Genomic DNA, 19,676 nt, shown 5'->3' on the forward strand with positions numbered 1-19,676 from the left:
TTCCATATGACAGGAAGAACCTTTCCCATCTGACAAGTACGTATTTTTCGAAAAGGTGTCGGACCTGTTAAATTTAATCTTTTGTTGGTTATCTTTACAAATTATAGATTTCCTCTACTAAACCATTCTTGTTTCTACGATTCGTCCTTATTTTAATAGACGGCGTGATAGAAACATTCTAGCCCTGGTCTATTAGAATAATCTATATTTTCACTTTGCGCTCTTTTTCTCTTAGTTTTAACAACTTTAGTAGCTTTACTTTAACCCAAATGTTCGCCAGCTTGATTTGTTATCATAAACAAGAAATGGCCATAGATTAAATTTTAGTACGACATTTAGTCAGTACGACTAATTTTACTATGAGAATTTTGGTATTTTAGTGTAAGTCTTTAATCCCGGATATCCCTTTTTAGGATTAGATCGATCACAACCCTTTCTAAAGGTTTGTATCACATAATTTATGGAGCTCTGTATATATTAAAGAAATGCAAATCTTTTTTCTCGATATGTTTCCTTTATTTTTTTATTTCCGTTCGAAAATAAAGTTTCCACTGATGCAAAATCTGTAAAGGAAATGTGCATTGTTTTTTTTTTCCCGGCATTAAAGCATAAAGTGTTTAAAGATATAAACAGTGGTAAATACGATCTATTCTTTTTGAACGAATTGTTCAGTACTTTGCATCTGCAGATAACGTAAAATGTTGTTAATGCACCGAACAGCTGCTGAACAAGTAGAAGTACAATATTTCCCTTGAATAAAAAAACTTCGGCAGTTTTAAACGAAACAATGTAAACTTTAAGGTATTTTTGGTTGCTGAAGGTATTTTTAGGTATTTTTGGTTGCTGAATCAGGCCCAATTAGAATCAAGATATTTTTCTATCTGGAGAAGTCGTAGTTTAAAATATTTGTTGTAGTTTTTTCGAAACTAAAGGCTAAGGGTTCGAGAAATCACTTTATGAGTTCAATTTTTACTCGCCAAAAAAGAAAAAAAGTTGGTTTTCTTAAGCATAATTAGTTTCAACACTGTATATCAAAAAATCCTACGTTTGGTGTTTTCGCACTTCTTTCTTTACTTATATTGTTAAGCAGCCGTTACTGTAACATTAAAAAACAACCGTGCAAACTTCTCTTGCATATACTGGCCGGCAAAAGTTTTTGTTCTAATGTATTTTTTTGTATTGGCAAACATGTTTGTGCTAATACTGGAAAAAAGAAACAATAACGCCCATTTCCTGTAGGTGGCAAGAGTGAAAACAAAAAATAAATAAAATGGAAAGCTTTAGTTCAGAGGTGGGCAGCCTTTGTCACTGTAGGGCCAATTATAAATGTCAAAATTGGATCGAGGGCCGCACATGTTCATCACACAAAGTGATTTTGCTTTGTTTCTTACCAAATATGCTTAACTACAAGTATAATTCGTATTTGATTCTAGCCACATTTTGCCAGATCGCAGAAAATTAGCATCAGGCGCATTAATCAACTCAAAAATATGTAACAATTGGACTCGTTTGCCAGTACAAGCTTTAATGAGTGGCCGCAGGTTGCACACCCCTGCCTTAGTTACTCGACATCTTTTTTTGTCAAGCAGCTATCTGTCGGCATTTGTGTTAACAGTCGTTTAAAAAAACATATGACAGAGGTTTTTTAAAAAATTGATTGGAAAAAAATAAAAACAAAAAGCTGACTTAACAAGCAACACAAAAGAGACTTTAGCCTTTAAACAAATTTATTTGTGTTTTTTTTTCAATCCGTTTTGTAGAGACACCTAAAAATGAATCCTAAACATGTAATTTACTGTGCGCAACGCCAAAAATAAACTAGATTTGATGATCAAAATATTAGATTGGGATTTACCAAAATGTAACTTTCCAAGGTTGATGGCAACTCCACGTCGGAAAGGGGCTTGATAGCGCACGAGGTTATGCGAGGCCTAGATGGAAATCCATTCCTATTTCAAGTAATTCCAATCGTCCAAACTGCTTTTGAGACTAACAATTTATTCGTGCGCAGCAATCCTGTAGCAGATTTGGAATGTAAGTCATTAAATCGCTATTTTTACATATATTTCAGCTGTGGCGCCACCCGCCGGACAATTTTTCGAATATTTGGGGAGGTAAATCTAATGGCGCTAAAAATCAGATGTAACTTAGTGCTATAATCGACGAAAAGCTTCAGTAATACGCACATTCAGATTTTTGTCATCAACTCTCTGTACAGATGATGTAAAAGAGCTACAGGCTGTCAAGTAGAGAAAACATTTCATTGCCGCAAAAAATATTGTCAACTTTCATTGAATTATTATCACGCACCAGTTTAAATAGTGTTGAAAATAATACTGATAAAATTACAAAAACGACTTATCTGGGCAACTTGGTATCTTCCATTTCTGGGCAAGACAAGTCACAACATTTTTTGGTTTAAAGCGGTGGTACAATTCAAACAAAGAACCTCAATGATGCCGATACTTCTTGCGCGTAAATAAATGATTAACAAAATAGTTCTTTTTTATGGTAGGGCGCAATAGAAAACCGACATGTTCTATACTTTTTTAATACAAGTTTACATATGGTAAGGGCAGCACACCATGGCAGGAGAATTGAGGAGAGACATTACAAAAGTAATATACTATGCTAGATACTAGACAAAGCCTTAGGCAGAATAAATGTTCAGTTGGCGCACATGTTTTAGATCATGTAATTTAATTGGCACTGTTGGTTTAACCCAATTGTTTGACATTAAAATGCGTCTAAAGAATGTGCTTTGGGTTGGATTTTAATAAAAACTCTAATATCTTGGTCTGGATTACGATATTGTGCTTTTCAACCCTTTTAAACTGCCAGAGAATATATTTTAAATTTAATGCACATGAGTAATTTTGAAAACAGTTTTCCACTCGCCACATACTTGTTACAAATGCAAAAATAGTAATCAACACAAAAGAGACTTTGGCCCTTAAACAAATTTATTTGTTCTCTTCTAATCCATTTTGTATAAACACCTGAAAATGAATCCTAAACAGGTAATTTACAGTGAGCAACGCCAGAAAAAAAAGATTTGATGATCAAAATATTAGATTGGGATTTACCCGAAAGTAACTTTTCTGGGTTGATGGCAACTCCACGTCGAAAGGGACTTGATAGCACATTAGGTTATGCGACGCCTAGATGGAAATAAACAGTTTTTGAGGTATAAAGGTTTCCATTCCTATTCTTATGGGAATCAAGTAATTCCAACCGTCCGAGCTGCTTTTAAGTCTAGCAATACATTTGTGCACAGCAATCCTGTGGCAGATTTTGGACTGTAACTCATTGAACCGCTATTTTCACATATATTTCAGCTGTGGCGCCGCCCACCGGACGAATTTATAATATTTGGGGAAGTAAATTGAATGGCGTTAAAAAACGGGTGTAATGCTAAAATTACAATCAGACTTTAATTATTAACTATCTTTCCAAATGAGAAAAAAGTAGAGAAAAAATTCATTACCGCAAAAAATATTGTCAACTTTCATTGAATCATTATCACGCACCGGTTCAAATAGTGTTGAAAATAATACTGATAAAATTGCAAAAGGACTAATCTGTGCAACTTGGTATCTTCCATTTCTGGCCAAGACCTACCATAACATGTTTTGTTTCAAAGCGGTGGTGCAATTCAAACAAAGAACCTCAACGATGCCGATATTTCTTGCGCATAAATAAATGATTAACGAATAGGTTCTATGGTATGGCGCAATAGATGATTTGTTCTATACACATCCCTTTTTTAATACAAGATAACATAGGGTAAGTGCAGATCATAGCAAGAGAATCAGGAAGAGACATTATAAACGTACTAATACTAGACAAAGCCTTGGGCAGAATAAATGTTCAGTTGGCTCACATGTTTAGATCATGTAAATTATAATTGGCACTGTTTGGTTAACATAATTGTTTGATATTAAAATGCTTCTAGAGCAGTGGTTCCCAAACTTTTTCATATTTTTTTCAAAACGGTCCCTTCGCCATTATTTCGAGGGCTCGCGGTCCTTAGGACTAAATGTGTATTTCACACAAACGAAAGTTGATTGCAGGATTTCAGCTAGTAATGCAAAATTGCGCATAACAATTATCCTAAGACAGCATGTGTCATCACAAACAGGACAAAAACATTACGATTGTGCGCGAACAATTACATTGTTTGATAGAATTCATTCAATAAAGGCAATTGTTTAGCAATGGAGACAGTCGATTCTCAATTCTACTTTGATTTGAACTTATTTAGTATCGTATCGTATCGTATCGTATCGTATTTTATTTTGTTCACGTGCACTTGAACGCGACAAGCATAGTAAGTTATGACGATACAATGGCACGACAAACACAGGACACAGCTGCGAAAACCTAGCGGTTGAAAATACGCTAAAATGATACTAACAGGTGGAGGGCAACGGTAAAAAAACGCAGCAGCTGTACCTGGTAAAAAAGCGGGCCTGAGAGGTTGGAATCTCGTTGAAGAAACGAGGGGCGCTAACAGCAACGCGACTTGGTTTGACAACATGGGTGGATTCCAGCCGGGTGAATAATTAAAGGTACTTAAACAACGACAACCAAAAAAGAAACCTACCCAAATTGATTGGGTCATAAAAAACAAAAACAGCACAAATCAAGACAATACCAATAAGCGTAGTTAATAAATATTTAATATGAATTTTAAAGTCAAACACTGAATCAATTAATTTCCCATGTTGTTGGTTCAAAAAGAAAAGGGCGCGCCGAAAAGAGCACAATTAGAAATAAAAACACTGAAAAAGGAACGAAACTAAAGAACGCACAAGGGGGGGTTAGCGACCATGTATTACTAATATTATTATTTATCGATATAAACCAATGTTGATTAGACACATAAAGCATATGAAGGTTTAGGTATTTCCTACAATCATTGTATGAGATGACGCATGATGCATCATCCGCACTCCAAAAATAGTTGTCCAATGTTTGTAAATATGTATGTAGTGGGTTTGTTTTTCCAGTATTGAACTGGAAACACTAAATTACTGGGTGAAGGTTTGTGCCAAACTGCATTAGAACCATTTGAGGTCTAATTGGGGTGTTCCACAAAGATCAAAACAAGTATTCTGATTTTCTATTAAGAGTGACTTTATGTAACATGTGAAAGCACTTTTAGACCGTGGTACTTTCTTGATATTAAGGTTTGTCCAATGTAATGGACCTGAGAACTTAATAGATTGCTGGGCAACACTACTGCCACAAAAAGGTTTAAGATAACCAAACTGTTTTTGTCTGGTTGTTATACTGGTTAAATTACTAGTAGGAAGAAAAAATGTTTTGAAAGCTTCAGGAAGTTTACCTGCTTCCCAGTTGTGAACAAAAGTAACACATTCCAGTTTTAAAAGTTGATCAACAGATAGTATACGATGTTTTAACATTGCCTGAGGTAGTCCTATATGGCTAACTCCAAAAGTAAGACACAAAAATTTATCACAAATTTTTTGGATTTTTGCCAATATAGTTTTATGACCATGGCACCAGCAAGTTATACAGTATAATACCTGGCTTTTTACTAACGTTTCATAAATTGTTCGTAAAGCTTCTTGGGACAAAAAAGGTTTTATCTTTACACATATGTAAAATATTTTTCTAATCTTTTGCAAAATTGAAATCATGTGGTCTTTCCATGACAGGTTTTGGTTTATGGTCAGACCCAGAAATTTAATAGAGCTGACATTTTCTATTTGGGTATTATTTAATTTTACTTCAAAAATAAAATCTTGAATTTGATGTGTGGGCTTGAAAAGGATACTTTTTGTTTTTGAGGTGTTAAGCGAAAGCCTATTTGCTAATAACCAGTGGCTAACTTCAAGTAATTCGAGATTAGCCATATCGTAGAGGTATTTAGTACATGGGTGAGAGAACAAAAGGGTTGTGTCATCCGCAAACATAATAGCCTGACCACTATTTAGACAATTTGGAAGATCATTTATGTATATTATAAATAGCAAAGGACCAAGAATACTCCCTTGTGGTACCCCATGATTTACAGCACGTTTAAATGAAAGTTGTTTGGTAAAATCTACCAGTTGTTTACGACCAGAAAGATAGTTTTTGAATAAGTGATTAGCCACACCTCTAATACCATAGTGTTCTAACTTCTGAATCAGGATTTTGTGATTTATGGTATCAAATGCCTTACATAAGTCCAGAAAAATACCTAAGGCCTTCTGTTTGTTATTAAAAGCATCAGTTATCTGTGATATTAAAAGGGATGCAGCATGATGAGTTGCATGTCCTTTTCTAAAACCAAATTGACTCTTGCAGAAAAAGTTTTGAATGTTTAGAAATGAATACACTCTATTATATATTATTCTTTCAAATATCTTGGAAAAATTTGGAAGGAGGCTTATCGGCCGGTAGTTGTTTGCTAAAGTCATGTCACCTTTTTTGTGAACTGGAATAATTTTGGACATTTTAAATTCATCAATATAGTTACCTGTTTTTAAACACAAGTTAAATATATGAGATAGACAAAATAAAACATTAGGGGTACAGTATTTAATTATAAGCGAAGGTATATTATCAAGCCCACAACTAAGTTTATTCTTCATTTGTTTAATGATTGAGTCTATTTCACTAGGACAGGTTGGAAACAGAAAAATTGACGATTTGGTTGGGGCCCCCAGATAGGTTTGAAATGTTTTTTGTGGTTTCTCCATTTTTTCCACTAAGGCTTCTGCAACAGTTGAAAAATGCTCGTTTAGATGATTTGCAATATGTAGAGGATCCGAAATCAGTTTACCATTCACTTTAAGGTTAGTTGATGTTTCAGGTTTGTTTTTATTTTTGCCTAACAGTTGATTTATCGTTTTCCAGGTAGATTTGGTGTTATGTCTGTATTTACCGAAGAGACCTTGGTAGTAAGCTTTCTTTTTACTTTTAACCATATGAAAATATTGATTTCTTAATTGGTGGTAGCGCTTCTTTTTCAAATCTTTATTGGAGGAGATAAATTTTTTGTAGGCCTTTTGTTTCATTTTGTTTAGTTCATGTAATTCTCTATCATACCATTCATTTTTTCCACCATTCCATTTACGAGATATTAATGGAAAACAATTATTGAAGGAATCTTGAATTATTGATCTAAGTTTGGAATAAGCAAGATTTGGATTTGTTTCTTCTATGATATTCTCAGTGTCAATAGAGTTAAGTGAAGTGATAAAGTTTTTTATGTTTTTTTCAGAATAACTTCGGTATGGTCTGGAGTTATTTTGGGTTGTGCTCTGTCCATAATTTGCACAGAACATTACAGGCAAGTGATCAGAGACATCATCTAGCAGAATGTAGGTGCTTATGAGCCTGTTTACTACATTGGTCCAGATATGATCCAGTACTGTTGCAGAAACCTCAGTAACCCTGGTTGGTTTGTTAATTAAAGGCAGAAAATGGTTATCAAACATTAGATCCGTAAATGTTGTAACTTGTTGATTTGTTATGTCCAAAAGGTTTAAGTTAAAGTCACCCATTATATATGAATCTACCTTAGATTCTTTAATTTTTGAAATGTTTGCATTTAGATATTTAAAAAAGCATTCAATACTGTTTTGATCCTGTCCTGGTGAACGCTATACAGTGCCAAAAGTTGTTACTTGTGTGCCTATATGAATGTCAATAAACAAAGATTCAAAAACTTTTTCATTCATTACACTCAAATCCTCCCGAATGACTGGACTGTAAATACTTTTTACATAAAAGCCAACACCACCGCCTTTGTGTTTTACTCTGGAGTTAGAATAAAATTTGTACCCATGCAATTTATTATGCAAGCCAGGTTGATTAGGTTTTAACCATGTTTCAGAAATGCCAATAATATCAGGTTTTATCCTTAGACTAGTAAGTAGACATTGGAGCTTAGCAAAGTTATTTGGATTATTTAGAACGTATGTTAACACTTATAACAGTAAAAGGTTTGGATTGGTTACCATTAATTTGTGGCAGTATGTCAGTAGGTGCAATGTAGACATTGTCATCCAAAAGTACCTCATCAAAGTCACCGTTAAACAATAAATCACTGTTGTCTTTACAAACATTATTGGTCAGATCTTTTAATTTATCACTTATAATTTTGGCTTGTTTTGGATTGCTTTTGCAAGATGATTGATTATTTTCCATAGTAGTCTCTGTAAAGCTTAGATGCACATTCAGCTCAAAAAATATTAGGTATGCAGTTTTAAGCACTGCTACTTGAATGGAATAAATCAAATGGTTTAATTAGCTACTGTAGTAAATGAACAGTATATATACAGACAGAATAACTACCCATAATTAATTACAGGCGTGTTATGTCATCTAAGCATTTGATCACCTGTTTCTTGTTATTGTATGAGACATAGATGTTGCCATTAATAGTCCAAGTTGACCGGTCCCCACACTTCTCTCTAGCCTTTCGCACCAGTTCCAATCTTCTTCGAGTGAGGGATTCAGTCACCACCAGTCCTGTTCCAGCCAGCTGCCTTTTGTTGCTAAAGATCTCCTGACGGACCGATCTTCTCACAAATTTTATTATCAGTGGTGTACCCTTTTTCGAAGGGAGAATGTGAGCAATGTCAATGTCACATTTCTCCACTTTAAAAGGAAGTTTAAACTTCGTGTTTAGGATGTTTAGAATGTAGGGTTCCAGTTGCCAGAAACTTCCTTTGGGCACATCTTTGCAGCCGTGCAGGAGCAAACAATTTCTGCGACCATATTGTTCCAAATCATCTAATTTTTCCTCAGTATTTCTAAGTTGCTTATTCAGCTTTTTAACCATCAATTGTATTTCATCAATCTTTTTGCCTACAGCAGCAAGCTTCTCATCTGGTATTTTTGGATCAGCATTGGAAGATGTTTTAGCAGAATGATTTGAGTTAGATTGTTCAATCAAATTAGCTTGGGTTTTTTGAACTTGACTTAAAGAATCCATTACTTGTTTCATTTGAGCTTGAAGTTCCTTGATAGTCATGGCGGCAAATGTGTTTAGCTTGAATTAGTTGAATGTTGAAACAGTAGCAGAGCAGTTTTTACCAAAATTTATTTGAGCTAAACTTAAGTACTTAGGCAATCCACATGAGACCTTATTCAAATAGAATGACAAACTGACGTAAGTAGTGGCACAAACTGACGCCAAATAAGATTATAGAATAACTTCAACCGCTTCGCGGTCCCCCCAAAATTGCCTCACGGACCCCTAAAGGACCGCGGACCCCAGTTTGGGAACCGCTGTTCTAGAGAATGTGCTTTGGGTTAGACTTCAATAAAAATTCTAATATATCGGTCTGGCTTACGATATTGTGCTTTTCAACCCTCTTAAACTTTCAGAGAATATATTTGAATGTAATGCACATGGGAATTTTTAAAAACGGTTTGCCACTCGCCACATACTTATTACAAATGCAAACATAAGGAAGTTAGTAATCCGGTTTTATTGGCCGTTTCAAGCTATTTGGTTTTTAAGACGTTTGTGTATTGTGCCGTCTTAATGCTTTAAGTGATTTACCTAAAAATACTTGTACAAACTAATTAATTCCAGGTCATATTTGTTGTGTATTTGCGTTACTCGTGCGCTAATTTTTTGTAATATTTACTTTACTCTGTCGGGTTACCTTTATTCGACGTTTGCTTAACCTCGATATTGGTGGTGCAATGGACTAAATCGATATTTTATTTCGAAGTCATGTTGATATGAAATTGCTTAAGTCACTTGTAAGGGCTAAAAACTGAAACATTTTTTGAAGGTTTGTTTTCTTTTCCAGACTTAGTTATAAACAATGTCTTGTAACAAATACGATTATGTGGTTTGTTATCAAGATAAAAGCCCACTGCCGACGAAAATCAAACAGTAGTTTAATGCTTGTTAAATAAAGTTAGATTCTTGTGCGAATAAATAATTGTCATGTGGTACCACTTTTCAAGTAATACAACAAACTCAGTAACTCGTTGGCACCCAAAACGACGTGTTTTCTCTTTATGTCAACATGAACAATGCTGGCATGACTTACGGTAATTTACAAATTGAATCTCAGTCAGGTACATGTGAATTTTGTAACGTTGTGATTGTAAAATTCCCAATTAGAATGATGTTTTAGAGTTTATTTCAAAAGTTAAGTTCAGCTTTTTTCTTGACGCGCAGCTTCACTACTTTTCCTTTGGTTGTTTGGCCGATTCCAATTTGCGAGTTAAAACTATGTACAGATCTGATAGTTACATTTGAAAAAAAAACTTCCTGAGAAGGTTTTAATAGTTAGTTATTAAAAACAGATAGCTGCTTACAAAAATCTGTTAAAGGGGTTGTCCAACTGAACGAAATATAAGTTTGTTTTTGTGTGTTGCGTAGTTATTTTGTCTCATTAAAGACATTAAATTAGTTTATAATTTTTAATTAATGCCGTGGTCATAGATTGCTGCAACCTATGAATATTCTTCAATATATCAATTTGTTTTGTATCCAGTTTCTCCCAATAAAACAACTCGTTTAGTTTCACTGTTTATCTAACCACTTTGATCTTGACCAGAATATCCCAAAAGGTATCTACACAAGATTTAATTTAAAAATTTGCAAATTTTAATGTTATAAACAACTTTAGGTTTTGTGATATTTTCAGACTTCAGAGATGCCAACCTACAGCTTGCCGACATTTGGATCCATTCGGGTGAAAAACAATAGTTATCAGGTAAACAGAGAATACATAAAAAACCCAACGCACAATGGAAGATCAATAAACGACAAAATCCTTTTCCAGGAACTGATGATGCCACATAGGCGAAATCTATATTCCTTTATTTGAACAGACTGATTCTGTTCTGCCAAGGGTTTTGTCGTCCATTGGTTTTACTGCATTATAGTTAAAAAGGCAAACAGTGATCGTCTGTTTAAGTCATGCTGTTGATGGTTTTGGTATATTACTAAAGTTGTCATTTTGTTCAGAAACCCGACTAACCTAAAAAAGCGCAATGTGTTACTTTTAACAAAGTTTTGAACTTTTTTATATTAACGTTAACACGCCATTTTTGGTAATGTAGGTATTTTGAAACAAAAACAGTTAAGTCAGATTTCTTTGTAAATAGCGCCACAATTCACAGATATATTTGTGTCTATTTTTCAGAAACCAACGGGTCGTCCTCAATCGTGGTATCGACTGAAAATTGATCGTGATGATGTCTACAGTATCATTAACGTCTTAGTAAGTTTAAATGTTAAGGTGCAGAACTCTTGTTATAGTTTATGATGATTATTTTTCCTATAATCTCAAATGCACAAATAAACAGAATAAGAGTCCTGGCTTGCAATATTCTTAGGCTAACCTTTTTTACCTTCTTGGTTTTAAAATGTATTGCAATGTAGATACAAACATAGATAATACAAAGAAGCTACTACATAATTTTGATCAGTTTTATGCTTTTGCATGACTATAATGTGTCCAAACCTGCAAAATGTCACGCGATTACTTGATTGAAAAATAAACGAGTACCGATGGAGCGCATTGTTCTTAGATTCTCGAAAACGACGTGAGGTCACTTCGTGGAATTGCTGAATACTCCGAATTTCAATTAGCCTGCCACAACTATTTCTCGGTAAGTTGTTGTTTATGTTAAGAACGATTGTACTTGTCACTCCCTATAAACAACTTATTTGTTAATAAAGGTTAAACAGCTTTACCGAGAATACATTCATAGAGGTTGGGATGGCTTCTTGCAGTTTTATGGAGATATGTGTAAGACTGTCCTTGGCCAACTTGAAGCTATCCGTAACATGTACTTGTTCGACGATCTGGATTCTTTGTTAAATGCAATCGAACTTTTCCACGATTATAATACATTCTAAATATTTTACTTTTTATTTTGTTTATGTAAGATTAGAGATTTGATATTATCACACTTCACCTTTTAAACAAGTTAATTATTCATCAAGATGCTTTACAATACTATTTTTAATTTGTTGTTTGTTGCTGTAAGCCAATAAAGCAGCCTGGTTTGTTTCGTGGTTCTTGGCATATACGCCTTTACTGTCAGAAACTGTGTACACAAGCAAGTATTTCAATTTCTTTGAGTCATGTCACTCGTCAGGTTGATGGTTTATGTATAAGGTACCTGTAGTTCACAAGGCCCCTTAAAACTGTTGGCCATAACCGAAAAACCGTTAAAGAGTTTCCGGTCAAATTTAGCTTCGTGGTCGTACAGAGGTTTGATACATTTTTATTATACCTAAAAAGGTTCGGAAGTTTTTTTTTTCTAGGATGACTGGTTAAAAAATGAGCCTTATACCTATAGGGTTAATAAAGCCCAACATTTAAGTTAAAGAAACCAATCATACTCTATTTTACTTTGCTTTGGTCAAAATAAACTTTAAGCTAGCATCACAATAAACCGCATGACGTATGTGGGCCTGTAACTTTTAATCCGAAGGCACTAACAACGATAACATCCGTTCAATCATTGATAATACTGAATGAAAGATCACATTCCAAAAGGGGCTTAAAACAACACGTCAAATCAACACACAAAAACTGCTTTAGTATTACAAACAACTTTTAATTGGAGGTTAGTTTTTATGTCGCTTTTCCAATTTTAGTTGTTGGTAGCGACAACTTTCCCGCAAATATGCACCTAATGGCTGTAATCGTGTAAAAGAATGTGTTTGTGGATTGACTAGATCTTCTTCTCTCTAAGCCTAACAAAAAATAGTTTATATGCATACCAGTCGCTTTTTGCTGCAAAAACTCCTTACAAAATGACAAAAAATGGACTGTAATTGAACCAATGGCTTAAAGTCGTAAACGAAAAGTTTTGAATTTGGATTGGTCGTAGCAACTATTATTTTTACAAACAATTTTAGAATTGATTTGCCAGCAGCATTATCAGTATCAGTGCTTCGTGGCCCGACTTACGAACTTCTTTCTTATAATGCAACTTATAGTGTTAAGCAGCCTTTGTCTGTAACATTAAAACCGGTGCTTTTCCGGCATATATTGGCAGCCAAACGATTTTACTCCTATATATTTATACATTTTCTTATATAGTCAAACATATTTAAGGGAAATGTTGTCGTATGATTTTCACGTCTCAGAAACTTAGATGTAATCGGATATATTTTGAAACCAGTTGATGAATACTGTATCGCATTGATGTACTGTCCGATATCCACCTTGTAATTTGGTTGAGGGGCATTTAGGACAAGATGATCTGTATCTTGCTTATCTGTTCCACAGTGTGGGCATTCCGAATTAGTTGTACCGCCCAGCATTGAAGCATGAGGGCGGTGCGAGCATGTTTTGATGTTTTGATCGGTTTGCTGCTACCCAGTGACGTCTATGTGCTATATCGAAACCTGGAAGTGGAGTTGTGAAGTCGTCAACTAGCTCTCCTCCTGTGGGCATGTTTGGAATGTACCGCCTTGCACTTTTTAAAATAAGTTTGTGAAATCTGGGTAATTTTTGAGCTGTTGGAGGAATATGAATGCATGTTTGATCCACGGCTTTAGAAACTTTACCCAATCAGCTTGTTTGATGTTCCATATGTTTTTTGGAAGAAAGTTATTGATAGGAATTCTTAATCCAACTGTAATTAGTTTGGGCCGATGTTGGCTGTGTGGGAAGGTAGACAAAACACCGTATTTTGTTCCATCTTGAGGAATTAAAGGTACCCTAGGTTTGGGGTCGTATAGTAGATGAGGATTTGTGTCATTTAACCATTGCCCTAATTGTTTTTTGATTCAGGTGATGTTACTGTAGCGTGAGTTTTTTGGAGCAGAGCGATGTCGACTCTGTGTTGTAAGAGGATTTTCCCAAGACATTCGAATTTGGGCATTGAGCTTCCTTCGTACGCCTCGCAGTAGTTGGGGTGTTTGGTACGATTAATAAAATTAATTGAATTTACTGTTGTCTGTTAGTTAAGTGATAAAGTAAGTACAAAAAATTACAATGGTGTAAGTTAGAACTGCTTGCCAACAAGTATTAGCAAACACACAAAATGCACCTTAAAAAAAGAAAACAGCGAAATAGCCAGTTTAAAAAATATTGGTATTATAACAGTGCAGTACTGCCAAACTCACCGTCTGGTATTCTGTAGATTCTCAATGGCTGTATCCGCAAAAAATCGCAATTAAACAACAAACGCAAGTTATGGTTATACAGGTGTAGGTCAGGGTATAGAAGCACACACGTTTTTTAACCTTACTGTTAAAAAACGTTTAATACAGTAGCACCCAATTAGCAAATTTTTATTTTCACTTCACAAAAACTAAACATGTGTGCAACATCCAGCAGTGTTTTTTTCCTGTCGAACCCTATACCCTCTTTCCCTAGCCCGGGTGGTTTGCACCAAGGCCCATTATCTGATCCCACTATCTTTTTCTCCCAGTCGTATTATACTCAATACAGAACGCCAAACTCACTCTCTTGTGAGCTCCCGCCTCGTAATGTATATAATATACGGTGTAGCTGTAGCGCGTTTAGTCATGATCCACCAAATGTGCCGCCACGTTTTTGAGTTCCATTACGTTTAAACGTTGCGCGGGTATTTCCGCCTTGGTGATTGTTTCAATGCATTTGTTTCTCTATTTTTTTCACGAAACGAAATAAACTCAAATTTGACAAAACGATTGTACAGCATGCTTTGCAAGACAGTGTCTCGTTGTTTTCATAAATATGTTTACTTAATCCGACCTCGTTCACATGCACAATATTTCGGTGTGAAATCATGACCTTCTTTACAATGTCCAACTGTCCAACAAAATTATACTAACATTCTCAGTCAACATTGTGTGAGTAATAAAATACCAGACTATCCCAATGTAATATAAAAACAAACGGCTACAAGTGATAAACCACTAATTTTGCTTTGTTTCGACATTGCTACACATAACATGTTTTTGAATATGTATTTCAAATTGACGCACGTACTGGCAATAAGTGCTCACCGCGCTAAGCTTTGTTCTCTCCTAATTTCACCAGTTGGTTAGTGAAATCATTTACTCTCAATTCGGGCCACGTCATTTGTTGGCACTATGGACAAACTGGGGGACACAGGGCTGTAAGCTGGTCCAATCATACAAGAAAATGACAAAAAAAAATGTCACGTCACTTTTATTTTTATATTCGACTTATATTTGCATGCCAAATGACACCATAATAAACTATTTTATCTATGTTTGTCCATACTTATAGAGACATGCATTTTCCATTAAGACATTTACATCAAAAGTGTTGGGTTTAAGCATAGTTTGTATTTCACTTATAGTTGTTGTTGATATTAATAGCCAGACATCTGCTTGTCATGAGCTAGTTATTTTGTAACTATTATTAATGTCTAATGTCACCAGGTCGGAATTACATTGGTAAATAGCAAGTCACCACGTATTGATCGTGGCATTACATTTGTGATTTATTTCATTTTTTGCTTTGCATATTTGCACAGATAACCCAAAGAAAACCCCAATGTCTTTTTGTTCATTGCATACAATTTCGGGTCACGCAAGATTTTATGTTTATATTTTTTGTGAATCTTTGTGTACAAACGTGTGCGTGCGTATGTGAAGATTTTTGTGTAAGTAGGGGTAGGTGACACGGTGACCACAGAGTCTTTCGCTATCCCGCAAATGAAATTCATTTGAGAATGATACAAGTTGATGTCGAAACGTCATGCTTTATACAAATATATTGACTTGGTTGTTTCTGGTTAGAATCTTTAAAAGACTGACCCTAATGGCCTATATCGGCTTAAAAAACTTATTGGCCACGTGTCCGCATTCAAGTTTCTCGCCTAAAATCACCTAAAATCAAAATGCAAAAAATGTAGCAAAGAAGAAACACACAACTTCTGACAAACTTATAGGAATTCTAAATGCATTACATTTATTCTCACTGCAGATACATATAGTCCCTCTTTCCTATGACGAGGACTTTGCTTGAAAAATCCACATAAAAGTGTTGACCGATTGCTTACTGTACAAAGTCATTCATAGGCCTTTGCTAAATGACATTACGTAAGAATAAGTGTAATACATTTAAAAGTTTGTCAGAAAGGGCCTAATGTATCTGCTGCAAACGTGTGAGAAAGATATGTTCAATACATAATTTAATTAAGCGTTAATTAAAAATTCAGTTAGAAGTTCAATAAAGTAGCTTAATAAATGCATTTTTTATATGTTACAAATTGTATTCTTACCGCAAATTGGTGTGCAGAGTTTTTGACAGGTAAGATCCTGATTTACAGTTGTCGATTAGTTAAAACGTTACCAAATTGAAAATCATTTGTACCTTAAGTTTGTCCAAATTACGCGATGGTTTCACTGAAGTTTGCTGTATTTGAAACGTTGAATATTTTTTGTAAAAGTATTACATTTATTGTTTAATTTTTTACTCTCGTTAGGCAGCGTATTTAAAAAATCGTTAAACTTAATTACTAAATAAAAATCGTACAACCAACGAAGATTTACTTGAGTAGGTAAGCTCCAACCGTTCTTGGCCCATTTGGTGTAGCGTTAAGTCTTTAAGTTATAAGGAGAAAAAGTTGTGAGACGGCCGGACCCGTAGTAAGAGGAAGCGGTGATAGTCCCGTCCGGAATATCACCATTCTTCAAGCCCAAATTGCGATCTAAAAAATATCCACCAAAATTGGAAAAAAAAGCAGTGCTAAATGTTTTGTTAAAGCTCACAAATTTCCCTTGGGTTTGTTTCCGCCGAAATCGCCACCTGCGAAGAAAATGTTGCCTTATAATCAAGTTATGTTTACGCAGTGCATTGATAACATTTTAGATTAACATCGATTATGTACCTTTACTGGGACAACTGTTAGTCCCATATCCACATTCACAACCGCACCCACAACTTTCTAAAAGAGCAAAGTTATTGTGTTAGTTTGAAATGTGATATCACTTGGTATGAAACGATTTGGCTACTTACTTGCAAATTAACTGCCAACCAGTGCAAAAAGTATAACTAGTTGAAACAATGCTCCCCACTTGTTATGAAATAAAAAAAACTTTTGGCAAATTTATGCCACTATATCGTAAAAACACATGGAAATTTTTTTCGTATGGCCGATTTAAACTGATTAGATCATAATTGAACTCGGATTATATTCGTTTACCAGATTACCACATATTGCCTTTTATGCTTTTCCATTCGGTACAGATATAATGCATAGTTTCTCCATGCGTTGGGCGCGAAAAAAAATTATCGAAAATAAATATAATGACGACAGCTTTTGTCTATTTTTTGTCAAGCAGCTGTTCTTAAACTAATCTGTTGTCTTACGAAAGTGTGCCGAACATGCAATAAAAGAGTGAAAAAATTAAACTTTTTGATGCCTTATTACAGCTACACCAAATCGAACTGAAGGAGACAAACTTATTATTAGCTTTTATCAGTGCATGTGGTAAGAAGAAATTGACCACATGGGCTATGGAGTAGTCATTGTTAGTAACACAAAGTTATGCCTTATCATGTTCGTTCGGCGCCACGTTTTTTTTGGTAATTTGATGACAAGTTTAACTGTAGTTTTGATTGACGAAATATCAGCCTGACCTGTACAGGTTAAAGTTTTATAATCCAAAAATGCTGGTCATATTCCACCGAAATATAACCATGAATATACGAAACAGGTAATCTAAACAAAAGCTTAAAGTGAAGTAATAGAACATGGGCGTTAGGTAAACATACTGAAATATAAAACAGATTACAGCAAACAAAAAAGCAACCAATTATTTCCTCCGCACAAATGTCAGGGGGCAACCAAAATTCATTCCAATACGCGCCATGTTTATTACTTACTGTACAACAAGGACGATGCATGAGTACATTGACCTGAATTAAACACTTATACCAAAGCATGTTTGTCACATGCTAAGAAAACAATGTTTATCAAACTCCAGTTACTGAAAAGTTTTTGTTCATAATCTCTGTTGTTTTTATGTTGCCTCCCAACAATCAATTAACATGAAAACGATGGTTTGTGCCAAGTTAATTACACAGGCCAGATTGGCATTTGTTGACTCATACCATTTAGTTAATTAATTTCGCATCGAAACAAATTAACAGGCTTGACTTATACAACGTTATTGTTTGTTCTATTTAAAAGAGTAAAATCTCGCTTGCAACACACAGAAGGAAAAATGGCAGGCGAGGATCCACATTACCGGTATATAGAATGTGGTTTACCATGATTAGCGGATTTTTGACTCATACTGATGCTTTGTTGCTACTTTTCTGTCCTCGTTTAATTCGGTTAACAAAGTACAGGAGCTTTTGTTTATAATGCTAAGTCTGATGCCTGGTGCTATATAGCAAAGTTTTGGCATTCTACGTACGACAGCCATAGCTTTGATTAATGTACTCTTATTGGTTATTTTAACGTTTTTGAACGACGACGAATTTTTATTTTAATGAGTAGAGAAAAAAGCATAAAAAAGATGAAAGAAATCTTTCTACTTGTCTTTGTCATTGAATTAATTAGCTGTAAGTATATGATCATATGGAACCTGTAGACCCATAAAGTTTGACGATAACAGTTAAGTAGTAAAAAATACGACCAATTGCCAAATCTTGCCAAAGTAAAAGGTATACGAAAACGTTTAAGCGAGCTGACTACTTTCCCACCCCCGTTGTAAACCAATACAAACAAGTACTTTATGCATTTTTATATTTTGATGTCAACACTCAATTGTAGTTGCAGATGGCGGTTGTGGATGCGAATGTGAAGCCAAAACATCTACTCATTGTCAAGGTAAGTATAAATGAGGCATCTATTTTTTTACATATAGTCGGAACGTGTTTGGTCTCCGACTAAGTTCTAGTGAAGAGTTATTTAACCAATATTTAACATCATTTTGCAGTGAAGGGTTTACTATATGATACATTGTTTTTTTACACTTTTAGAATGTCTGCTGCTAGGGTTTTAGGGTTGTTGCCCAAAACGCTTTATTGTACACTTAAACCCACCATGATGCTAAGGTACATTTTAAACTTATGTTTTTGTACTTGTTCTAAAAAGAAAGTGAAAAAAAGTAAAAACTTTAAACTTTAAAGCCATAAATTAAGCGTATGTTTTTTAAGAAATATTCTAGCGTACATCCGAGAAACTTTATTAAAAATAAGTGTTTGCAGGTAGCTTATGCCTGTAGTCAATATTGTTTGGTAATAATTTCATGCCATAGCCCAGGGATGGCGAACCTTTTTCATTAAGTGGGTCATACATGAGATCATAATCCGGAAAGAAAACAAAGTGGGTCACAGATTTTATTACATGTCAACATCAATGAGAAATTGGTGCCACATCTTCTCTGCAAATCCTAGGCTTAAAATGCGTAGTTTTCAGCTTAAAACATGCAGCAGACATGTCTGAGCTGAAACGATTCCTGTTACCTAATTACCAAAACACGCTATTTTCAGAAACAGCCAAAATGGTACAAATACTAATCAGTAAAAGTGTCTGTCACAATGAAGAGCACAGTACATTTGTTACGTCAAAAATGTTCATTGTCCCTAATAGATTAAAATATGACTGGGCTTTTACTAGAAACCCAAGGTTACCATATAGGCAAATGCAAAATTCCGGACAATCTAAAAAAATACATTTAACGAAACCAAACACCAATCAAATCGCATTTCCCCGTGTATCTTAAAGTATAGTGGTTCTCCATCTCTGCC

At 34.8% G+C, this 19,676-nt stretch overlaps 1 protein-coding gene across 1 annotated transcript; it reads right to left on the bottom strand.

The window, feature by feature from the left end:
• Positions 1 to 7,495: 7,495 nt before the first annotated feature.
• Positions 7,496 to 9,066, bottom strand: LOC145224097 (uncharacterized). Its single transcript, XM_080090528.1, has one exon. It carries the CDS (start codon positions 8,993 to 8,995, stop codon positions 8,324 to 8,326), a length of 672 nt encoding a protein of 223 aa, XP_079946654.1. The 5' UTR covers positions 8,996 to 9,066; the 3' UTR covers positions 7,496 to 8,323.
• Positions 9,067 to 19,676: the final 10,610 nt, after the last annotated feature.

The sequence above is a fragment of the Phallusia mammillata genome, chromosome 4 (assembly GCF_965637545.1).
Source record: "Phallusia mammillata chromosome 4, kaPhaMamm4.hap1.1, whole genome shotgun sequence".
Classification (NCBI taxonomy): domain Eukaryota; kingdom Metazoa; phylum Chordata; class Ascidiacea; order Phlebobranchia; family Ascidiidae; genus Phallusia; species Phallusia mammillata.

Excerpts from the sequence above, each read along its gene's own strand:
- LOC145224097 (XM_080090528.1), bottom strand. The coding sequence starts at position 8,995 with ATGACTATCAAGGAACTTCAAGCTCAAATGAAACAAGTAATGGATTCT.